Source organism: Gossypium hirsutum, chromosome D02 (genome assembly GCF_007990345.1).
Source record: "Gossypium hirsutum isolate 1008001.06 chromosome D02, Gossypium_hirsutum_v2.1, whole genome shotgun sequence".
Lineage (NCBI taxonomy): Eukaryota > Viridiplantae > Streptophyta > Magnoliopsida > Malvales > Malvaceae > Gossypium > Gossypium hirsutum.
The window spans coordinates 71152460-71177348 of record NC_053438.1 but is presented as its reverse complement, the minus strand read 5'-3'; the positions used below and the strand labels follow the sequence as shown (position 1 = coordinate 71177348).

Sequence of the window (24889 nt, the reverse complement as noted above, 5' to 3'; positions counted from 1 at the left end):
TAACAATTTATTGTACGAGGCTTTTGATAGCTATTTATGATGGTTGACGGCTACTGTGTCTATATTTTGGCACAAGAGAAGCTAGCTTTGAAGTATTTTTTTCCCTTTTTTATAATTGGAGTAGAGAGTAAGATAGATACGGATGAAACTCAAGCTCTCATAATCATGATATAGTTAGTACTATTCTGATTCAAAATCGATACTAAATAGTTTAAGTTTTGCTCCTATCAAAATTTTGGTGTGTTAAATCCTATTGTAGTCAATACCAACTTGTATCGACGTTCGGGGTTAAGGGAAGGGGTACGCAATTGCCTTAATCTTATCCAAAAATGAAAAACTGTCTATTAATTTCTTTAGTTGGCATATATAAAGATAAAATTGCACTCGGGACTCCAAATTTTTTTTATTCATTTATGCTCCTAAAAGAAATTTCTTAAACCAATAATAGCTATTCAATCATTAAAAAAAACCTGAATTTCAATCTCTTGGCATCAAGCTAAAGCCATACTATTTTCCTTGTGAATGCCGACAATGTGTTTAACGTTTTTATACATGGACCCATCACCCATGCTGATTGCTGGATATTGCTGGTGCAATTCGCCTTTTTCTTTTTTAAATAAGCCCATCATTGGTTAAGCTTTACTCAGGTTGGTGAATGGTGATTGTCACAATGTGATATATGTGATGGTTGTAACCATCCTTTAGAATACAATCGATAGTTTCGAGTGTGACTCTCATTCAAGATAACATAGGGTTGACGTTGGGATGAGAAAGAGTCGATGTCCCGACGACAAGATTCATCACATCTCAACAACGCGATGAAAAGTGTCCCAATGAGGCAACATGCCATGTCACGACGTGGCAACGTGTTCCGTACTCAGTCGGGTTTTTTTTTTCTAATTAAACTCTGTTATATTTTGCAGTCTAACTTTGATTATTTTAGAGATGTTTTAGTCATATTTATACACGAAGTTCAACTTATAAATAGGTCTCTTAGCAACCCTAGATAGTTTAAAATAAAAATAGCAAAATTAAGAGAGAGTTTATGGGAATTTCGAGGAATCTTTGTATTTCAGGTTAAGTTTATTTGCTTTCTCATCTTGTACTCCACCTTTTGTTTTTACCGATTTTAGTAAAATTTTCTTTCTCCATGATTTTTTATTCTCTTCAGAGAGATTTTTTTATGTAAATATTTGTATCCAATTTTTTCGATTTTCGTTCATGTCCAGCACATAACTCGGATTTGACCATATGCATTTGTTTTGTGTGTATAGATAATTATATTAAATAAACTTCAATTTCTAAGAAAAAGTAGGAAATCAATGGCGGTTTGAAGGTAAAAATGGCGAGTGATCATAAGCTAAAACTAATTTGCTAACGTCAAAACTCTAAAGTGCAGAGCGTAGATAAGATCCCACTTTATTTCTTATTGGAGACAAGTCCCTTTTCTTTTTGTCTCCTGCCCTTATCTTTGTTTGAAGCCAATGGAGTAGGGTTTTAAGATATATATACATACATACACAATAGAAAAATATTTGCAGCCCTAATTTTCTTTTTCAGGATTGAAGGTTTGTCGAGTTGTTTACTTATTGAACTCTCGTGTTTGATTTGATGATTAAAAGATGTTAATTCATAAAATCTATCTAAATTCGAGTCTTTCAAAAATAAATATAGATTTTTATTTGAGCATCTCTGATCACCTGAATATTAGTGGTCCACTCCATCATTGTTTACAGCTCATGTGATTCCATCACATCAAGCCTATTAGGCCATGTGGTAACAAATGTTGCAGAGCTGACAAGTATAGATCAAGATCGTTCCGATCGAAATCCTGTCGGAACAAATTATCCCGGTATTCCTGAACATGATCTCCGGTTGCCTGTAATGTTGGACCGTCCATTCCACCATAGCTTTGATCTGCTCTTCATCACTAACATCAGAGTGGATGTAGCGATCACCATCACCACACGACCACCTTGATCAACGAAAAGACAGGCGATGGTCTTGTCGGTGATGCTGACTCCGCCGGTAATGACGGCTACTTTGCCTTCTAGCTTGTTGTTGGACATCGTTGGGCTTATTCTTTTACAGTGGTTGCTTTAATGGCCATGTAAAGCTAATCATCACCACCCGTATAGTGTTATGGATAATTTGTTTTTTTTTTATATATAATTAAAAGATAAAAGAAAAGGAATGGATTGTGTTCACTGCTCACCAGTTTTCTCATAAATAAATTATTTTAAAGCGGAAATACTTTATGAAGGAATATATGCTAGCATCAATTGTACTGCTCCTAGGGATATGTATATATATGTACGTATATATGTGTATGATAGTGATGGTTGAGTGAAGTGCAAAGTATTTTAGCTTGTTGAGGATTAAAAGAGGCAAAGGCATGAAACTAGCGTGAGTTGGGAGTCGTAAAAATTGTCTGTAATGCACATGATAGTTAGATGTTGAAAGTTGAGGAAGAAACCTCTTAAGGTTAAGGATGAATATTTCTAGGTGATAATGATCATCCCTCGACTTGTTGTGGTTGGCCACTTAGGAAGCATAATAACATTTTAGATAAGTCACAGTGGGGTTGACATGGATTAAGTGAAACTCCATGTGTACTCTTTGTAAAGGGGAACTCATATACGGTACTTTACCTAAGTAGATCAGAGATGTATGGTGTGTCGAGCGTGGATACGTCTGCGAGGACCATGGCTGGTGAGACACAAGGGTGTAAATAAAGAGGTAGGTAGTAGTTTAGATTTCCCCATAAATGATAAATTTACCTTATAACCCTAAGAAATTACAAATTAATATAATGATAAATTGACATTTTGACCCCAATATTTTCTTGGTAAACAAACAGAAAAATATATGGCTGGTTTCTTTTATTTACCTTGTTGGATATAAAACATTTGGGCCTCTTTAAACTTTTAAATGCAAAAAATAGTTGGGCCTTACTTTAGGTAAAATAGTGGCATGTTATTTTCCTTAAAAAATAATTACAGCATTATATTATAGATGTATAGTTAAATTCCTTTTTTAAATCAATTTTTTAATTTGTATTAAACTGTTTTTTTAGTCAAATTTATACGCCTTGAATTTAAGCTTTCGAGAAAGCAAGTTAAAAGATGAGCTAATTGTTGATTGAGCCTTAGCTCGATTGGCATCGATGTTATTGTCAGTGCAAGAGATCATAGGTTAGTTTTAAATTAATTATTACAGCCTTATTTCATGGATTTGGTCTGAGTTTTTTTTCATTAACATATTTTTATAATTATAATTTAATAAAAATAAATTAATTTATTAGAAAATATTCAGATTGCATTATGTTGTGTCAACTTAAAAGCCCAACAAACCCGTGGCCTAAAAGGCTTAAAGCACCCTAATGTATAAACGCACAATATTACTAGCTACATAAGACAAGAATAAAGTTTTCGGAAGTAGTAATGTTTGAATCAGATCGAACCAATTAGATTGGTAGTAGTCAGGGTATCAATACAAAGAATAGTATTGAACTAATTGAATAGTAAATTGGTATGAATTAGTTAAATCGAATTTTTGTTTTTAAGATTTTTTTAATGATTATTTTAATTGAATTAGTCGAATCGATGAACCGATGGTTTGATCAATTCGATCATCGGTCCGACTCTAAAGTTATTGGCCGGAAGCACAATCTTGTCAAAACAAAAACACATACCCCAACTAATTACATGCAAGAAATGACTTGACCTCCACGCATTCTCATTCAATCAGTAACCTCAAGACACAGAGAGACCCAAGTATCTTTTGTTGTACACTTTAACATTACTCTATCTGTATCTTTTCTTGGTGTCTGCTTTTACTGACTTAAACATCAGAGAGTGTTCCGAAACACAAGTTTTAACGAACCATAGTTTTCCATGCTCAACAAAAACATGATTAAAAGTTGACAGTTTTCACTAAATTTGGCATTAATTTTGTCATTAAAAAAAAGTAAGACAATGTTTTTCACTTTATTTAATTTACCCCTGAATCGATTGTGAGTCGTGATCTAATGGACCTTATGTTGTTTTTGTGGTTTTTTTAAGACTATTATAAATGTAATAATGTTTGAAAAACATTTATTATTGATTTATTTAGACAAATTAAATGTTTAAGGACATATTTGCATATAAATTAAAGATTAGAGTTTATTTTAATCACTTTGGATATAATAAAAGGATAAATATCAAAACTATACATAAAATTTGATTTAATGTGCAATGTTATACACGAATTTTGATTTTGTGTGCTTTTATTCATGAAATTTTAATTCGATTCATTTTTCATAAATCACTAACAATATTATCGAATTAACACTATTTTACGTTGATATATTGCATACAAAAATAATTATATTAATCTAATATGAAAATAAATGTATGTATTTATTTCTTTAAATATATATAATTCAATCAGAATCAAAGTTTCATGTATCAAATTGCACATTGGATCAAAGTTCATGTATAAATTTGATATTTATCCAAGAGCGAATCTGGGGGTTGGCAAAAGCCCCTCCAAAATGTAAAATTGCAATACTGATAAAATTACACCCTAGCCCCTTAAAAATGATAAAATTTTGATATAATCTTTTAAAAACTATAAAATTACATTCTAACTCTCATATAAATATACAACTTAATTCTGACCCCAAAATTTTTTTCTAGCTTTACTCCTGTATTTATCCCTAACTAAAATGATGAAATTAAACAGTTTTTTTTTAAATAATTTTAATCAAATTTATTTTTCCATTCATCATCAATTAATTCCATCAATAACTTAAATATAAAAAAAACAATACTAAACAATAATTGGATGTGAATTATTGATAATAATAGGTTTTTTTTTAAATTTGACATTTTTTAGATTATATATATTTAAAATTTTCATGTGATGCACATCGAACTCTATCATACTAATCATGGACCAAATTGGAAAAAAGAAGTTATCAAATTCCCAAACTAACATGAATCTAAAAAACTTCAAGGACCAGATTAATAAAAATTATCGATTTCAAAGACTAAATGTTACTTTATCCCTTTAGTAAAATAATCGGTTCATTCCTTATTACGTGAAATATTATTTATAAAACTCTATCGTACCTTACTGAAATTCAAATTTAAAGACCAAATTGAAAAAACCATCAGATTCAAGGACTAAATATTAAGATAAAACAACTAGTACACTCTTTATCATGTCCCAATGTTATTATGTTATATTAACTTAGAAACAACAAATTGGTGGTTAAGCACTACCAAGAGCAGTCTGCATGCAACAAAGGTGTTTGGTCAAAGAAGACACAGTGTTCCAGAGGGAATGTTCTTGGTCCCCAACAGCCACCATAAATATGTTCCACTGCACCTAAACAAAAAAGCTTTCTAATTTTATTTTTTAAAAATTTAAGGGTCTGAAAAAAAACTCATGCTTTTGCTCAATCATATCAACACAAACAACATAAGTTTGATGTTTTTTCCCCCCCTTTTTACTGATTTGTAGAAAGACAAACTCATTATGTTTTTTTCTACCATCATATGTTGTAAGATATAATCAGTAATCTCTCTGGGTAAGTTGTTTGCATTGGAGTTTCGGGGGAATGCCACTAACACTTTGAAGTTTCATGTATTATGTAGTGTGGGTATTAGTAAAATTATTTAAACTCGAGATTGAGTTGGTGTTATAAGTTAATCGGGTATAATGTACATGGAAGAAGTCATGTTATTATAAGGATGATTGTTGGTATAAATACATGTCTGAGTAACTGTAAAATAGAAATAAACTAATACGAAGTGCACAAACGAACTAAGAACTAAAATAATCTGAACATCCAGACTGGGGATGAGTGTTTGATTGAATTGAATGAAAAAAATAATTTGGGTTAATCGAGTCGAGTGAAATGAAATTCGAGTTGAATTTATTTGTTCGATTTAAATTTAAAAAAATTAAACCAGCTATATTGAAATCTTGTTAACAATATGACTAAAATTCTAAGGTAAAGAATATAAATACCACATTTATTTGAAAACTCTTTAAAAAAAAGATAATTAGTATGATAAATTCGATTTAAGAAATTACAAAAAAATAGGGATGACAAAACCCGAACCACCAAATGGATTCCGAATCGATCTGCTCTAAATGGAGCGGGTTTTTTTTAAAAAAAAGGTGGATGTGAGGTTGGATGGGATGGATTTTTTCTTTTAGATAATGGGTTTAAAGCCGCTATGATAATTGCTTACCTTGCCCACCCCGCTCAACCATATAAAATTATCATTTTATCCTTATATATAAACTATTAAAATGATAAAAAAATGTAAAAATGTAATATAGAAAAGATTTATATTTAAATATTTACTTGATTTTAAAATGATTGAAAAAAATTAAAGATAAGTAACAAAAATTAAATCGAAGCAGAGTGGGGTGAGGATGCATGCATCAAACATCTATAAAGATGGTAGTGATTTTCAAGGTTATATATCCACAGTGAAGCGAGGCGGGTGGTGGAGCAGAGCGTGTCTATTGTTGAGCAGTAGTGAATTTAGCATTATCCACCTCCATCCCGTTTCATTACCATCCTTACTAAAATGTTATTTATTTGTGTAATATGAGGATGTTTTTGCCTTTTAAGATATAAATTTTTTTAGAGAGAGATTACAAGTACAAATACAGTAAATACATGTCCGAGCAATCTACAAAGTAAAATCAAGCCAATACAAAACACAAACAAACTAAGATCTAAACTAAAATCGATTCACCAAATTAAAACCCACACATAATAATTACGTATAATAAGACCCAAATCAAAGTTCAAATTTTCAAACCCGAGTTGTGACCCTTCTAATCTTTGGAGTCTATAAATCCATTTTGGGCGGGGGAGGGCGGGGGAGGGGGGGCATGTGATAAAATCATATAGGAAAAAAAAAGGGTCTTAAAACGTGATTCTTCTCCTTGTTGGTTGCAAAGGTAACACCTAACAGATCACGCCCCTTGGGCTGTCATCATGTGGTCTACTGTGTTATTATTTTTCCTTTCACTCCTTTCTCCTACGTTGTTCTTCTACATTTCCCATTCTTATTTATTTTCCATAATAACCCATTTTTTTCTATTTAAGGTATATTTGATGTTGGTTTTACCGATTATAGAGATTAATTCTTTTAGTATTCATGATTATTATTTTTTAATTGTGTCGTTTTTTGAGTTCGAATATGAGTTTTTTTTTAAGTGGGTAAACTATTAAATTTGTTATTTTTGTTTTTCTCAGGTTACATTTTAATTATTATGTTTGAAATGTTACGTTTTAATCACTGAGCTGTTAATTTCTGTTAACGGTATAACGGTAAGCTGACGTGACACATTAACTCATCATTTCAAACAAAAAATTTAGGTTAAATTATACAATTGGTCCCCATATTTTTTGAGCAATTTTTTTTCTTTTATGTTCTTTTAACTTTCTTTTTTTTCTTTATTTTACATTCTCTTCTGATTCTCCCTCTATTTTCCTCCCTTCTCCATCTCTTTTAACATAAAAGAAATAAAAATTAAACTGCTCAAAACAAAAAATATATATATATAGAGACCAATTGTATAATTTAACCTAAAATTTTCGTTTGAAATGATGATTTAATGTGTTACGTTATCTTATTGTTACAACGTTAACGACAATTAACGCTTAATGACTAAAATGTTATAACACGATAATTTAAGTGACTAAAATGTAACCTGAGAAACAAAAGTGACTATTTTGGTAATTTACCTTTCTTAAACAACACAATTAAACAACACAATGCATCTTACAACTACACCAAATACATGTTGGTGTAACTCAGCGGCGATACGGGGGCAAGGAACAATGAAAAATTGCAATTCTAGCTCTTTATAACTGATCAAATTATAAATTAATATATGATAAAATTACGTTTTGCCCCTCTAAAATGAATTTTTTTATTTAGTCTCTTAAAAATGATGAAATCATATATTAATACATGATAAAAATTATAATTCAGTTTTGGTCTGCCCTAGAAAAATTTCTAGATTCACCGCGATATAACCATTTTATGTCTGTTACCTACGAGAGTTTGGTTTAATTGCAAGGTTGAGATTATGGGAACTCTAAAATCTCATATTTGAGTCTCACTTAAACCTCATTTGCTATTTTTTTATATTTTAATTTAACATAATTTGATTAATCTACTTTTATAATGTTATTAGGATGTCGAAGTTAACAACATTGTTAATTGTTGTTCTCCAAGTGATGCAAAGTAAAGGGACTAAAACAAAAATTAAACCTAAAAATTAAGGTTAGATTAGGTAGAGAGACAAATGTAATAATAAGCTTGGTTGCTCGGGAAGCGAAGAGACCCGCTCGTGCAGACAAAGCCACTCACGCTTTCTCTCATTAATTTAATTTAATCTTTTAGATTAAATAAAATAATGTTATATTAAGGTTAAATTAGTCAAATATGTCGAAAAAATTTAATTGATAAAATAGATCGATTTTTTAAAAATTTTTTAAAGAAATAAGTTATTTTTGAAGATAGAATACAAAAGTATGTCCAGTTGTGTGCGTTTTCTACTAGTAGAACTCGAATCTAAATCACATTTAGGACAATTTAATCTTTAACCATCAAGCCATGACATGAGGTTGAACTTGTTATAGGTATTTTAAACAAACATATAAAAACAAATTTTTAATAGTAAAAAATAATAAAATATTTTCCAAAGAACCAAATTACTTCTCAATGCATTGAATAGTAGGGAAAAAACAGGCAATGAGTTACTTTTACCGCAAAAAGAAGAAAAAAAAACCTTTAATTTAATCTAAAAAAAAAGTAAATTTTTACTCACGTCTGCCACCACCTTGTATATATATACATATACCACTTCTATATCTATACTCATTTCCACCACCCCATCTTCTTCTTACATTGAACCAACACAACCCCAGTTTTTCATTTTTTCAAATCAAAGAACTTAACTTGTAGGAACCAGTGATAAAAAACCAGAGGTTTATCAACCATGGAAAGTGAAAAAGTAGGGGAAGAAGAGACTGTGATTGTTGGGGACTATGTAGAAATTATGAAAACTGAAGGCAAATCAAAGGGCATGAAAAGCAAATTCTCTAAGCTCTTCTGGCATGGTGGTTCTGTATATGATGCCTGGTTCAGCTGTGCTTCTAATCAGGTTTGCTTCTCTTTTTTTTTTCTTACATCTTTCCTTTATTACAGTATTGGTTTTTAACATTTTTTTTTGGTTTGGTTTTTCAGGTGGCTCAAGTGTTGCTTACATTGCCATATTCATTTTCACAGTTGGGGATGTTGTCTGGTATCTTATTGCAGTTGTTTTATGGTTTGTTGGGTAGTTGGACAGCTTATATCATTAGCATATTGTATGTAGAATATAGAACAAGGAAAGAAAGAGAGAAGGTTGATTTCAGGAACCATGTCATTCAGGTTTTTTAACAAACACCTTCAAATCTAGATATACCATAGTGAAAAATCAAGTCTTTTGTCGTAACTTGGTCTTAAAAATCCAAACTTTATTTGCTTTCATGCAGTGGTTTGAAGTTCTTGATGGTCTCCTTGGAAAACATTGGAGAAATGTGGGTTTGGCATTCAATTGCACTTTTCTTCTCTTTGGATCTGTCATTCAACTCATAGCTTGTGCAAGGTATCATAAATTATTAGGGGGCAAACCGCAATTTTACCATTACACCAACATGTAATTTCATAAAACTGGAGACCCCATGGCAAGTTCTTTTCAGGGTCTGCTTTTACTGATTTGCAACGTTTCTTTGAACCCTTTACTGTGTTCATATATTTAATTAATGAAAAAGGAATCAAACATGCAAGGCTGACAATGAATTCCCTGATATCGGGGGGTATCCTTTTGTTTTGTTTTTTTTTTAATGTTGCAGCAATATATATTACATAAATGACAATCTAGACAAGAGGACATGGACTTACATCTTTGGGGCATGTTGTGCTACCACTGTCTTTATTCCTTCATTTCACAATTATAGAATCTGGTCTTTCCTTGGTCTTTTAATGACCACTTACACTGCTTGGTACCTCACCATTGCTTCCCTCCTCCATGGCCAGGTAATTTTAAAAGCTCTTTAGTGGTAAAACTGCATTTTACCCCTCTTCACTTGAAAAATAAACAAGTTAGCCCTTCTCTGGTCCATAGTTCCTGTGCTTCAATGGTATCAAATTCAACACTATACTGTTATGGGATTTGGAAAAATTGTAGGTTGAAGGGGTTCAACATGCTGGTCCAACCAAGCTAGTGCTATACTTCACTGGGGCCACCAACATTCTCTATACATTTGGGGGACATGCTGTCACTGTGTAAGACAAAAATTTATGTTTATAATCCTTGTCTTTTACATTATCTTCAAAAGAATATAAAATTTGTTTGTTCAATGTTTTGTGCCTGGTCTTATGTCTTAACCAGTTCTGAAAATGGCCAGAGAGACATGATCTGACCATTGGAGATCTAATGGCCAATAATCAATAAGTTTAAATTAATTATATTATATTGTTTGTATTTAGTAATTGATGTTCTAGCTTTTGATTCTCTAAATTCCCATTTGTGGTGTTGAAGGTAAAAAAGTTATTATTCCCTTTTCAATGTATAAAAGCCAATGATCTTCATTTTTTTGGTGCCTTTCGCTTTTGCTTTTATCATGAGAAAAAGGCCAAAGAAGGTTCACTTTTCAATGAATCCAACACACCCCCACAGGCATAAAAAAAAGGGTTAAAATATATTATTAGTATGTATACTTTGATAAAAATTGAGATTAAGTCCCTATAAGAAAGAATTTTCTATTAAAATTTGTCAATTTTGTATGATGATTAAGCCGTATTCCTGTGATGTGATGGGGGTATATGCAGGGAGATCATGCATGCAATGTGGAAGCCACAGAGGTTTAAAGCTATATACTTGATAGCCACACTGTATGTAATGACACTGACACTTCCTTCAGCGGCAGCTGTTTATTGGGCATTTGGGGACATGCTTCTCGATCACTCAAATGCTTTTTCCCTTCTCCCAAGAACTACATTCAGGGACATGGCTGTCATTTTAATGCTCATCCACCAGGCAAGTGCCCTATGAAAGTAAAATTATAATAATAGTAATTGTATTAGTAGTAAAATTATATTTTGCTCCTATTAAAAATTAAATAAATTAATTTTTATATCTTAGATTATTAAAAGGTAAACTGGTCATTTTTTAAATTTTTATTTATTTTTACTGTTAACAATAGGACATGATGATTTTTTTTTAACAAAAAAATGACGAGTTTACTTTTTAATATAATATAGAGGATTAATTTACTCATTTTTTGAGTAAAGAGAGTGAAATGCAAATCGACTCTTAGTATAAGGACTTTCATGGTACTTTTACTTGTAAAAGTACTATGGAGACTTTTGTATTAAGATTTGAATTGCGTTTTGCCTTTTTTACTAAAAAAATAGATAAATTAATCTCTATACGTTAAATCAAAGAGTAAACCAGTCATTTTGTTAGAAATTCTATTCATTTCTACCCTAAAAAAGATGAGTTTGCTCTTTGATTTAACGAATATGAAATTTCTTTTTTAATACAACGACCTTGATAAATTTACCGCTGTATGAATCCTCTTTTTATCACATACATAACAAAATGTTGACCATTATGATGATCTTTGATGGGTATGTTATGTGCAGTTCATAACATTTGGATTTGCATGCACCCCATTGTATTTTGTATGGGAGAAAGCCATTGGGATGCATGAATGTAAGAGCCTATGCAAAAGAGCAGCAGCAAGATTGCCAGTGGTGATTCCCATTTGGTTCTTGGCTATAATTTTCCCATTCTTTGGACCTATCAACTCTACTGTGGGATCTCTTCTGGTTAGCTTCACTGTCTATATCATCCCTGCATTGGCTCACATTTTCACCTTCAGATCAGCCACTGCTAGAGAGGTACCTTAAACTATGAACTAAACATAATTAAAAAAAATTCAAAGTAATGACAATTAAGAAAAATCTGGGTGGTAACGTGTGGTCACAGTCTAGCAGAATCAGTCCCCTGATTTGAAATTTGAATGTCTTTACACAGCATTTTTTTATGATTTTATCTGCCTTCTTTTTGCTTATTTCATGCAAAATAGACAGTAAGCAACTATTCATCTATGTTCCTGCTGATATATCAGAATATCTTGGCAGAAAATTATTTTAGGGTCAAAAGTATAAATTTACCATTATACTATTTTATAATTTTCTAAATTTCAAAAGTTCTAAAGGCAAATTTACCATTTTAGAGAGGGTCAGTCCTTGTCTTTCCCCCTGTATCTGGGGTACTTGCAAGAAATCGAGACAAAAAATGGATGGTTAAACCGGTTTTATAAATTTGAGTTGAATCGTGAACTAATGGCTTAACTAGGTTGATCACGAGTTCAAATATTAAAACATTGGTTTCAAATTCAGTTAATTTGAGTCGTGTTATGCTATTTAGTATTTCAAATTTTTTGAGACATTGGGTTCCTATTACTTAAGTTCGAGTTATTGCAATTTGCAAATAAGATTTTAGTCAGGCGAAACCAAAAAATTTGAATTAAGGGACCAATATAAAATTAAGTAGACTTGAATTGTTGACTTTTTATATTCAAATAGGTTTTCAAATTTAGAGTTTAGGGTGATATTTACCGTTTGATCTTCATGTATGATTATTACCATTTGATATTTGATGAACGGCTGATGATGATGATGATGCAGAATGCTGTGGACCAACCACCCAAGTACTTTGGAAGATGGGTGGGGACATTCACCATAAACGTGTTCATTGTGGTGTGGGTCCTAATCGTTGGGTTCGGATTCGGTGGATGGGCGAGCATGGTAAATTTTATAGACCAGATCGACACATTCGGGCTCTTCACAAAGTGTTACCAATGTCCACCACCGTCAGTGGCGGTTTCACCTCCATCCCACGGCCTCAACACCACCGCAGCCGCTCCTCTACACCAACCATTCAACCACACTCGCCGCCACTGATTTACGCCGCCGCCGAAATCAAACGGAAGTTCATAAATCAGATAAATATATATATATTTGGATTGGCTGGTAAAATTAATTATTGTAAACACACAATGCCATCCAATTTGGTTTTTTTTTTTTTAATTTAGCTTAGAGAGTTTGCAATGCATTTCCAAGAGAATATTAAAAAAGAAAAGTTAAATTTTGATTTTAATATTTTTATTATGCTGAAATTTAGAATTTAATTTTTTTAATTTTGATCCCTCTACTTTTATCGTAATAATCAGGTCGAAATTGATAATACTATTAAATTGATTTGAAGTACCAAGCGATCCCTCTACTTTTATCGTACAATTTGCTGTAAACGTGATTTATTTTAATCTTTTTCCGGATCGATACAATTCTTAAACTGATCAGCCGATTAAATCAGATTCCGACCATGTTGCCTTAAACCAGCTGATTTAACTTATAGGGAGATTGATAACATGGGATGGAATCAAATTTGTAATGAAGATTTTGAGAGTCCCTTTTTAAGGCATTGGTGTTTGGGCATTGAAAATGATGATTCAAGCAATGAAAGCTGGTTTCATGGAAGATGGGGACAAAGAATGCGTATATATTGTTGAAACTTGAAAGCATCTTTCATTTTCTTTCATCTGTCTTGTCCATGATGATAAATCATCAAAAAGATTTTACCAGAAAATATACCCTAATGATTAAAATGAAAAAAATGGGGTATGGGGATTTATGATGTTGCTTGGATGTTGGGCAATAATAATTTATTTTAACGATTAAGGTGTTTCTTTTATGGTATAATTAAATGTTTAGTATACATAAGGATATATTCATATTATACACGTAAACACACATTACATGGTTTAGTGAGTTTTATGGGTGAACAGTTTTTAATCACCAGATCAAATACGAGAGTTCTTTATGATCAAGATGTTATTTATGTCTGTTTTGCCGTAATATGGTCTCCTTCTAGAAGTGTCACATGTCGACGTGTAGGGTATGCCTCGTATTTTCGATTGAACAGACAGCGACGTCACGATTACAAGCTTCCCGACATTGCGACATGGAGATGTGATAGCCCGAAATAGGGCCTAATTGGAATAGTGGTTTCGTAACCACAAATCCGAAGTGAAATAGTTTAATTTTATAAATTTTTATTAGTTACTGATTGATTGAAATATTGTGTGAAAATATGGATAGGAAATTTTAATGCTTTAGTGCTTAATTGAATTTTTAGGACTAAATTGAGAAAAATGCAAAGTGTGTCTAATTAGTGATTAAATGACTTAATTGAATTATTGCATGAAATTGGAAGTGTTTATGTGGCAATTAGACCATAAATTAGTGTTATGGACACAAAAGGGTATTTCTAGACAAATATCTAAGTAATGGGTCAAGGGCATTTTTGTCCAAATTGGGTAAAAGACAAAATAAAGAGAAAATAAGTGTCCATCTTCTTCAAAAAAATCAGAAGCTTGCTGCCGAAAGTTTCAGGTTACCATAGTTAAGGGTTTTGATTTTCCTAAGCTCAATTGTAAGTGATTTCTTGCCCCGTTTTTAATTATTTTCGTATTTTTATGCTTATTGAAGCTTGAATTTCATGTTTCTACCATTTAATTTAAATGAAATTAAAGTTTAAAAATTGACCCATTCATGATATAATTGTAAATTGATTAGTGATGTTAGATAATGAATGTTTGAAGTGTTAATTACAAGTTTTACTAGATGAATTTCAATGAAAAATGTTGAAAAAGGGCTAAATTGTGAAAGATGGTAAAGTGTGCATAAAGTTGTGATTTTGTGAAATTGAGGCCCGTTATGAGCATGAAATATGATTTAGTGAAGTTTGAAATTTAAGAATTTAGAGAATTTTATTTTTACGAGCTTAGGGACAAAAGTGGAATTTTTGAAAAGTTATGGGGAAAAATGTAAATGTGTCAAAATGTTGTGTATGAATTGTATTTGAATGGAATATTGATAAAATGTATTAAATTGTGTTAATATAGATCAAGAAAGAAGAAATAGTGCAAGTGATCGGGGAAAAGAGAAAGTTATCGACTAAATTACAAAAATAGTCGTTTTGCATCCGAGGTAAGTTATATGTAAATAATAGTTATATTTGTATAAATTGTGAATTATATTTGATATGTGAATTAATATTGAATGTGGAAGGAAAGTTGTTCATGAATTATTCAAGTGATAAAGTGTTGAAAATAAAGTGTTAAGTGTAAATTCCCGGTTGAACTTAGGAATAGAATTGGATACAAGTGACATGTCACTAGAGACCAGTGTTACAGTGTTACAGTGAGTCCCGGGTGCTGGGTGATCTAGCATGTGTTGCAGACACCTGACAGCTTGTGTGAGCAGACCCGTGGACATTTCCAGTGTTATTGATCAGTGGTAGCTTCGGCTACATTTCAGTGGTAGCTTTGGCTACATCCAGTGGTAGCTTCGGCTACATATCAGTGGTAGCTTCGGCTACATATCAGTGTGGCACTTATGTGCTAAATCTCTACGTATCCGTGTATATTCCAAGTGTTCAACGGGATTAATAATGAATTAAAGTGAATATGAAATGTTAAGTGTGAAAATGTATATGCAAGTGAATTGGTAAGATTGTGTATGTGTAAGTGATGGAAATTGCTAAGAAATGTTTTGATTAGTTATATGTTAAAAGTGTTAATTATTAATTGAGTAATTATTGTTTACATGTAACTTACTAAGCTATTTATAGCTTACACATCTCTTTCTTTCCTTTGTTTTATAGTGATTTGAACTTGATCGAATAGTGGACCGTCGGAGCTCGTATCACACTATCATAACCATCTCGGTATTATGTGCTTTTCAAAATGTTTAAACTATGGCATGTATAGAGTCTTAATCATTTTGAGCATGTCCAAATGATATGGCTAATGTTAGCTATTGAAGTAGTTATTAAAGAATATGTTTTGGAGTTATGTATGTGTAAATGGTAACTAATTCAAAGAAGCAGTTTCTTTGACAGCAGCAGTGACGTGAATGTGAAAAATCACCATAAATAGTAGAAATGGAATTAGAGGGTGAATGATATATAGAATTAAAGCTTATCAAGTCTATTTTTACATGAAAGAAACGGTGTAGGCAAAAAAATTTTATATTTTGAGATATTTAAATTTTAGTGAGACAGGGTCAGAATGGTTTTTGAAGTCCCCTGTTCTAACTTTAGAAATCATTATAAATTGTACAGAAATAATTATAGGTCATAATTTATATGTTTAGATTCCTTAGTAAGTCTATTTTCAAAATAAATTAATGGTAACCTTATATGAATTCTGTACAATTAGATATTTGATTTTTAGCGCCAAGAGGTCAGATCTGTCGAGCTGTGAAACAGGGGATACTTTAATGAATAAACTGTACTAATGTGCTAAGTCAAAAATTCTGAAAATTTTATGGTAAGTAGGAATATGAGTTTAGTTTCACGGAAAATTTACGGATTTAAATTTTGAGTTTCGTAACTCAAGTTATAATTAAATTAGTGACAGTTGCGCAGGTGGACAGTGTTGTTATGAACAGTGAATTTAATTTTAAAAGCAAATTTTTATGCTCCGAATCGGTAAGTTAAATTGGATGACATCTCGTACTCGATTCCGGAGACGGTCTCGGGTAAGGGGTGTTACATTTAGTGGTATCAGAGCTACGGTTTAGTCGATTCTCGGACTAACGTAGCGAGTGTAATAGACTATCTATACATGCCATAATTGAATAATGATAGTGTGACGACTCCTGACATCTTAAAATGTTTTTTTTATAGTAATGGATTCTAACCGAGATACAGCTGATGATGCTCAAAGTAATGTGCCTGTTGAAAGTCGATTCGAGACTCAGGGTCAAGGAGATGAGGCTCGAGAAGCTTTTCTCCAAAGTCATTGGGTCTTGAGGCTTTGGATTTTGGGTATATTTGAAAACTTTGCATAAGGACCAGAAATTGTGTCCAACTTGATGCAAAAGCTAAAACAGCTAATGAACCTCATCTCCATAGCACCCATGTAAATAGAAACATCATTTTAAATCTAGTCCATTTGAATTAAGTAAATTTGAGTTTATGTCTATTTTTTGAATAATTCGAGTTTGAGTTAGTTTTGAGTTTTGGAAATTTTCTACGTTATGCCATTCGAGTTTGAAATTTAAGTCTTTTAATTTTAATCATTACGGGTTTAGATCATTTTGAGTCATGTCATTCGAGTTTTAAGCTTAAGTCTTTTAATTTGGATCATCATAGGTTTATATCATTTTAAGTAATTTATTTAAATCTTTTTGGATACAAATTATTTTTTATTTGGTTTGTTTTAGATTGAAATTAATTTAAGTTCTTAACAGGGATGAATGGACATGCTAATTAAAAAAGAGCAAGCAAACCCCCGTGATAGAGTTGCTCGAGCTCGATTCACTCAATGTCTCTCAAATGATCTATTTTACTGTTTGAAAAATAATTGTTTTTAAATTTAATTATATTATATAAATATATGAACATTAATATTTTTTTATATTTTTATATTTTTAGGGATAATGTCACATTTGCTACCCGTATTTTTATAAAATTTCTAATGCGGTACATATACTTTGAAAATGTCCAATATGTGTTTTACGAAAGTACAAATACCACATTGAACATTTTATGAAAGTACATGTATCAAATGTGACATTACCCTTTTTTATAATTATTTCTAAACAATAAAACAAGTCGAATTGACTCGACTCAAGTTAAAAAATATAATCTCAAATTTGAATTAAAATAGGTCGAGTTGAACAAACTACTTTACTCATAAACACACCTCTACCAATTTATCTCATATAATTGATATGGTTTTAGGTTTGGATTTTTCAAGGCTTCCCCACTCCCCACCCTACTATTTCCATTCTACCATCTAATGGAAGTAGATAATAAACAAAGAGAACCCTAAGTGAAAAAAGGATAATCATGCACAAAATGTCACTTTCTTTTTCATAAATTATCCCCCCACCTTCCCAATTTTAGGTACACTAGTTGAACAAAAATATCAACACTGTAAAAATCTTTTAAATTAGTATTTTATGAATAATGAAAACTTTATATTATCTATTGATTGAGTTTCAGTTCAACAGGCATGGGTATTATTGCCACTATAGGAGAATGTGAGTTCGAATATGTTGAATTACACTATACTCTTATTTATGGGTTGAAGAGTGACTATAGGTAATTTTAAGTATTATATTAGTTTTAGTATTGATGTTTAAATTATTTTGAGTTTGGATCAAGTTTCATATCAACACAGTATTAGTACATATCAAAATGAATAGTCTTTTAACTTAGATTAGATTTCCTGATAGTTGGCATATGTTAGTACATATCGAAATGGACTGACATAACCGAAATTTATATCGAAATAAAAACTAAACTTTATTATTCTGATCTACCATTATGAAATTGACTTCCTTGAACAAAAAAATTTGATGATAATTAGGGGTTTTAAGTTTTAACATTATTTCCATTGCTTATACCAAATTCTTCCATTAGAGCAAATAACTTTACAAAAAGTGCCCATTACAACTATTTTAAAACATCACAATATAACTAACATTATAATCCTTGAAATACTCAAAAACCTAACAATACTTCATAATAGACTGCAGGGATTAAGGCTCAACGGTTATTGCCAGGACATTCCCGGGCAAAGTGACCGGCGACACCACAGTTGTAACAAGCCAACCCACCGTATCCACCTCCGCCACCCCCATATCTTCCACCGCCGCCGCCGCTGCCACCTTGCCCACAGTCCCTTGCCAAATGTCCAACCTCTCCACACTTAAAACACCCTCCTCCACCAGACCCACCTTCCCTCCCTCCACCTCTGTACACACCACCACCGCCGGCGCCACCGCGTCCGGATCTCGAGCTGCCACGAACAGGTTCGCCGTTGGGTCCGGTAACATCAACAGCCTTGGAACGACCTTCGGAAGACTCAATGACGAACTCGACCTCTTCACCATCTGCAAGGCTACGGAACCCATCGGAACGGATCGATGACTGGTGAACGAAAACGTCGTCGCCGCCGTCCGTCGGAGTGATGAACCCAAAACCCTTTTGGTCGTTGAACCACTTCACCGTTCCGGCCAACCTACTCTCTGCCATTTTTTTACCCTAAAAAAACGTAAAGTGACTGAGGCGATGAACAAGGCGGATGCGGGGAGTTTTTTATATCGAATAAACAGTGTAAATAGTAAAATGCAAATGGTGTGACCGTGTGTGTCAGATTATAGGATTAAAATCGACGGCTACAGATGAAGGGATCGGACGGTTAGGGATTTGGATAAGGTGGAAAAAGAATGGATGTGGACCGTTTGATTTCGTGTACAGGAAGGGTGTTTTGGGAATAATGTAAAGTGTAAAAAAAAAACACTAATTATATTTTGGGATGACAAAATTCGATTAAACTCCAAAAAAAAAAATAAAGAAAATTTTAATTTTTTATTTAATTAAGTTATTCGAGTCAACTTGAATAAGTAATTCAATTTTTCAAGTTTAAGTCAAGTTAAATTTTACAATTCTACTAACTTGAACAATAAATTGATGTAAGTATCTATTTATTTTCTCGAGTTAAGATGATAAAATAATACTTATCAACTCGATTAACTCGAAAATTTTCACCCGATTTGACTGGATTCAATCGAATGCTCGCCCTGATTATAATTGAGGAGAGATCCACTTACACCGATGTGAATCTAAAGTAGTTTAACACCCTTCCATATATTTTTGTACGATTAATATTTTAACAATCTAACCGTCATATTTCATATTCCCTTCATATAATAGAGATATCGAATCTGTTCAAAAATTTACATACACGATAAGTATAATTATGTCGATAGATTCAACTGTTAGGTCATTAAAATATTTTTAAATTTCAATTAAAGATAAGTGATATTTTTCAACCCATAAGTGACATTAAATAATTATCACTTTAATCATGAGCCTAATTATGTTTGCTTATATTAATAACCAGCCAAACTGAGTCTCATAAAATAGTTTAGTTAAAAGCTTAGGCCTCAGGTCCTTAGGCCCTTAGGCTCTACATATGAACATTTGGACCTAAAAAGCGCAGATATTTTTGAACCCACCAAGTTCATAAAAAAATCCAAAAATTGAAATTTAATCTGAATTATAGTGTTTAAACGATTTTCGAAATATTTTTTTTTCTGATTTTTATATATTTTTTAAATTTTATAATATATATATTTTATCAAAGAAAAATAGTATATGTTATAAAGTATTCCAAGTGGAACCTTTTTTATTGGTCACAATATGTTAAGTGACGCGTCTTTATTTTCCATAATATCTTAACGCTTTATTTTAACATTAAAAGAAGGGTTAAAAACATAAATTTATCATATTTTAGGTACCAAATTGAGATAAAAATATTTAAACATCAAAATAAGAAATAAATATATTTTAAAAATCGAATCGTAAATTAAACCTAAAAAAGAAAATTCACTTGTTTTTGATGTGCTTTTTGCTAGTTGCAACTGAGGGTGAAATCAAAATTTTTCTTAAGGGGTGAAATTAAATTGTAATTTTTACGATAGTAAAAATATAATTTTTTAAAAGATGAAATCAAAATATTATTTTTAAGGGGCTAAAATATAATTTTATCTTTACTAATTAAAAATTTTAAAGAATTTAAATGATAAAATTTTCATTTTAAAGGGGTTGGGCCCTGCCAGCCTCTGGATTTGCTCCTGATTAATTTACAATAAAGACCATGGGACTTGTCACAATGGAATACGACATTGATTATGTTAGGTACAATGGAAAAATATATTACATTTTTAAGAATAAAAGTTAGAGATAACTATAAATTCTAAAAAGATTAAATTTCATGGATATAAAACGAACATAAAAAAAATACATATAATTAACTACCAGCACTGATCGGTCTCCCAATTCCTATTAGCACCATAACTAGAAAACCCATACGAAGCCACCGCCGTCGCAGTTGCTTCCATAGTCGTAAAGGGACGGTTCCACCGTCTAAGATTCCTATCATAATCCGCACGTTGATTAGGATCCGACAACGTGGAATACGCTGCATGGATTCTCATGAACCGATCAGCAGACATTTCTTTCTGGTTTACAGACACAACATCAGGGTGCCACGTTCTCGCAAGTCTTCTATAAGCTGCCTTGATTTCACTACCGTTTGCACTCACTGGTACACCAAGAACCTCGTACAATGAGACAGATGAAGCCATTGATAAACAAAAGGGTTTTAAGGTAACACAAAAGGAGATGAAGATGTAAGAGATTTATAAGTGAGGTGTGGGGGCGGGGGGGGGGGAACCAAATTTAAAACCATATGGACGAACATGATTGTGTTTTAATAGATCCTTATCCAATTGAGTTCTTGTCTGTTAGCTGAGTCAGCTCACTGTTAGTTGTGGATAGGCTTGTACTGTTCATTGTGGATAGGGCTGGAAAAACAACAGCATAGGATTCTATCCAGTTTTAATGGAGACATGTTTAAAGAAAAATTTCTTGTTTTAGGACCTGTTCTCTGCTCAATGTTTATATTCAATTATTCATACTTCCTTTTTCATAGTAAAATCATTAAGGACTTTTTGGTTTTTGAAATTATTTTCAGGGTTAATATCACGGGTAATCCCTCAACTTTAACCAAATATGCAATATGGTACCTATATAAATTTAACATCATTTAATTCACCTAATCACATGGTAATAATGATTAAATGAATGATATATGTCATCAACTGATTACTTTTGGGTTTTGCCTATAATTTTTGCTGGTTGAAGAATTAGTTCTGTATTTTATGTTTGGGTTTGAAAAATGAGCTTAAAATTTTGTCTATGTTCGATCCGGATAAAAATTGCTAAAAATTGAGCCTAGCTTGGCCCGCGTGTATTAAAAGTTTTTATATAATTTTTCATATAAAAATAAATTTAAAAAATATAATACAACAACTACAATAAAAACATTAAAATAAATGTTTCTGGGAAAAAAATTAAAAAAATTTAAATAACACTAAGATAAGTACAACTTAACAAGTAAATACTTCTAAAATAATAGCAAAATTATTAATAAAACATTAATTATACAATATTCAAATAACAATAACAAAATAGTAGTAATATAATTGCAAAACAATAAAAAAAACAATGGCAAAATAGTAATAAAAAGAACAGCGACAATTTTTTTTTGGAAATTCGGGCTGGGCCAAAAAAGTTTACCCGAGGCTCAACCCATTTGGGCCTTATTTTTTTTCCAAACTCATTTTCGGGCCGATATTTTTGCCCAAATTCTCTCATTTTTTGAGCGGACTTTCAGCCCAGGTCGAGTGGCCCGACCCTTGGACAAGTCTACCTAAACCCTTAACAATCAAAGGTATTGTTACAAGTGGATAATTCGAAGACTTCTCTTAAAAAATCGACTCCCCTCAACAATTTTAGTTTTTAAAAGTATTTTAAATTTTTATTTAATGCTTAAAAATAGAAAATTTAAAAATTTTCACCCCGACAAAAATGTATTCAAACAATAAAAATTATATGAATATACGTGACCAAGGGCGTGGCCAGGGGTTGGTAGGGGGCTTGGCCCATCCTAAAATGGAAAATTTTTCATTTAGGCCTTTTAACTTTTTTTTTAAATTTTAAATTAATAAAGGTAAAACCACACTTTGTCCCCTAAAGATACTAAAGATGATAAAAAATGATTTAATCCTTTAAATTTTATAAATATATAAACTATTCAAATAATGATATTACATTTTACTATCGTAAAACTTAAAATTTAATTTTGACCCCTAAAAATTTTTTTACCTGCCCCCGTACATGGCTATCATTTATTCGTCATCGTCATAAATTACAAGTTAAAACTTTGGGTGGCAGCATAATATACGTATCAAATTAAATATTTTATTTGTACAGGTATGATATTGCACATTAAATGAAAAGTTTAGGGGCCAATTGCAGAATTAACCCTATGATGATGATGATGATGTATAATTGTATGGTTTTTGTCTTTTTATGTTAGGTCTTACATAGCATCCAAGTCCCCCCAATCATCATGCCATGTTATCCGATGGGTAATTCAAAAGTTAGACATGTTGATGGGTCGGATTATTCATTTAAGTATGGAGATTTATCTAAATTTTGGGAGAATTTATATAAAAATATTAAGTTTGGAAAAACGGATTTGAAGAAAAAAATTAGGCTCATTCAAAATATGGATTGAGTTCGAGCTTGAATATTCAATGCATAAGCCTGATCAGACCCATTTTTTTTTTAAGTTTGAAATGTTTTATATCATGTTAGTTTTATATATTATGCAATTTATAACACATAAAAATTAATGATACTATTATAATGTAAACATTAAAAAATGTTAAGATGATTATATATAAAATTTTAATAAATAAAAATATATAAACTTATTAAATATTAAATTTAAAGTAATATAAATATAATTTTAATTTTTTTAAATAATATAAATATATATTTTTTAAAATATAATGGGTTTGAGTTAGCTATTTACAAACATAAATAGACTTAGGATAAAATTTTAGGTCCATATTTTAGACCTGATCGAGCCTAGGTAAGCATAAATTATATCAATATCATATCTAAACTTAACCCGACTTGACCCATAAACACCTCGAGAATTGGACTCTGATTACGTAAAGCGAGAATGCGTAAACAATGAATTTCATTCGGGTATATATATATCATTTTATTTAACTCGATTTTGATCACTCAAATCCAAGTTTGTTTTATTTAAGTTTGAAGTAGGCCTCAAGGCCCATGGAATTACCCTTCATTTGGACAAAGTTTGATATTGGGCTAAGTGCATATTTTTTAGCACATTTCTTTTGATGACAATTATTATTTTTCTTGATTAAAATGTTTCGTAATTTAAATTTACAACTAAAATGTGCAATAATTTTTTATATAAAAAATAAATTTATGTGGGTCGGGCAGGTTCAATTTTTAATATTTTTATTCATGTCAAGCTTGAGTAAAATTATAAACCCATTTTTTTTAAACCAAACGTAAATTTAAATTTGATAAGACTCGACTCAAATTCGGTCTGATCCGATCTATGAACACGTCTACAATTACCCAATCATTTACTACATTGTACCAACCACATAATTATTTTATTCTATTTTGAAATTTCCTTTTGTGAGCAACTATCTCGTTTGTCATTATCAATTGCCATTTTTATTTGATTTGTTGTTTGTATTTATCTTGAATTATTTTTAATCTAAAAAGCCAGATCATTGAAAGAGAATATTTATCAACCAAGACAATATTGTCGCCATGTGCTACTCACTCAAACATCCAGGAACAGTCCCACCTGTAATAGTTATTATCACAAATGTTGGAATTAAATTTGATTCGTCGGTCGGATAGATTCGAATAAAGGGATTGAATTAATCTAAGAGTGAATTGTTTGAAACTGATAAAAAATAAAAAAAATTGGGTAAAAAATAGACAATTGAACCATGTATATTGAATTTAGAATTCATAACGATAATTTTGAGCGGTAATTAAGTGACTAATTGCATCTTATTAAACCTATAATTATTCAGAAAACAAGGTTAAATTTATCAAATATGTTTAATTTATAGTTCAAATTTTAAATTAATCTTCAAATTTCATAACATTCTGATTAAAAATTTAAATGTATCGACATCGTATTAATTAGATCATTCCATCAATTTTGTTATTAACTTTGTGTTAAATACTAGCTCAAATTATCAAGGAGTGCCATGAAGTATCAAGGGTTTGTGCATCTTCTCAAGGTAAGCTTTAATGT

The 24889-nt window shown here is 31.3% G+C and overlaps 3 protein-coding genes and 1 long non-coding RNA gene across 4 annotated transcripts; 2 read left to right on the top strand and 2 right to left on the bottom strand.

The window, feature by feature from the left end:
* Positions 1-8899: 8899 nt before the first annotated feature.
* On the top strand, positions 8900-13239 carry LOC107908661 (auxin transporter-like protein 2). Its single transcript, XM_016835898.2, has 8 exons — positions 8900-9189; positions 9273-9458; positions 9563-9675; positions 9923-10106; positions 10258-10355; positions 10902-11109; positions 11718-11975; positions 12768-13239. The coding sequence occupies exons 1-8, from the start codon at positions 9025-9027 to the stop codon at positions 13041-13043; spliced, it is 1488 nt and encodes a 495-aa protein (XP_016691387.2). The 5' UTR covers positions 8900-9024; the 3' UTR covers positions 13044-13239.
* Positions 13240-15807: 2568 nt separating this feature from the next.
* On the top strand, positions 15808-17143 carry LOC107908155 (uncharacterized). Its single transcript, XR_001686919.2, has 2 exons — positions 15808-15870; positions 16834-17143. It is a non-coding gene; the product is annotated as an uncharacterized lncRNA (long non-coding RNA).
* Positions 17144-18554: 1411 nt separating this feature from the next.
* LOC107908662 (glycine-rich protein 2) lies at positions 18555-19529 on the bottom strand. Its single transcript, XM_016835899.2, has one exon. The coding sequence runs from the start codon at positions 19189-19191 to the stop codon at positions 18703-18705; it is 489 nt and encodes a 162-aa protein (XP_016691388.2). The 5' UTR covers positions 19192-19529; the 3' UTR covers positions 18555-18702.
* A 1334-nt stretch (positions 19530-20863) lies between these two features.
* Positions 20864-21388, bottom strand: LOC107908663 (chaperone protein dnaJ 11, chloroplastic). The gene has a single exon (XM_016835900.2). The coding sequence runs from the start codon at positions 21306-21308 to the stop codon at positions 20976-20978; it is 333 nt and encodes a 110-aa protein (XP_016691389.1). The 5' UTR covers positions 21309-21388; the 3' UTR covers positions 20864-20975.
* Between the last annotated feature and the right edge of the window lie 3501 nt (positions 21389-24889).

Excerpts from the sequence above, each read along its gene's own strand:
- LOC107908662 (XM_016835899.2), bottom strand. The coding sequence starts at position 19,191 with ATGGCAGAGAGTAGGTTGGCCGGAACGGTGAAGTGGTTCAACGACCAA.
- LOC107908663 (XM_016835900.2), bottom strand. The coding sequence starts at position 21,308 with ATGGCTTCATCTGTCTCATTGTACGAGGTTCTTGGTGTACCAGTGAGT.
- LOC107908661 (XM_016835898.2), top strand. The coding sequence starts at position 9,025 with ATGGAAAGTGAAAAAGTAGGGGAAGAAGAGACTGTGATTGTTGGGGAC. Across the intron at positions 10,107-10,257 it reads CTTCCCTCCTCCATGGCCAG|GTTGAAGGGGTTCAACATGC; the intron begins GTAATTTTAAAA and ends GAAAAATTGTAG. Across the intron at positions 10,356-10,901 it reads GGGGGACATGCTGTCACTGT|GGAGATCATGCATGCAATGT; the intron begins GTAAGACAAAAA and ends GGGTATATGCAG.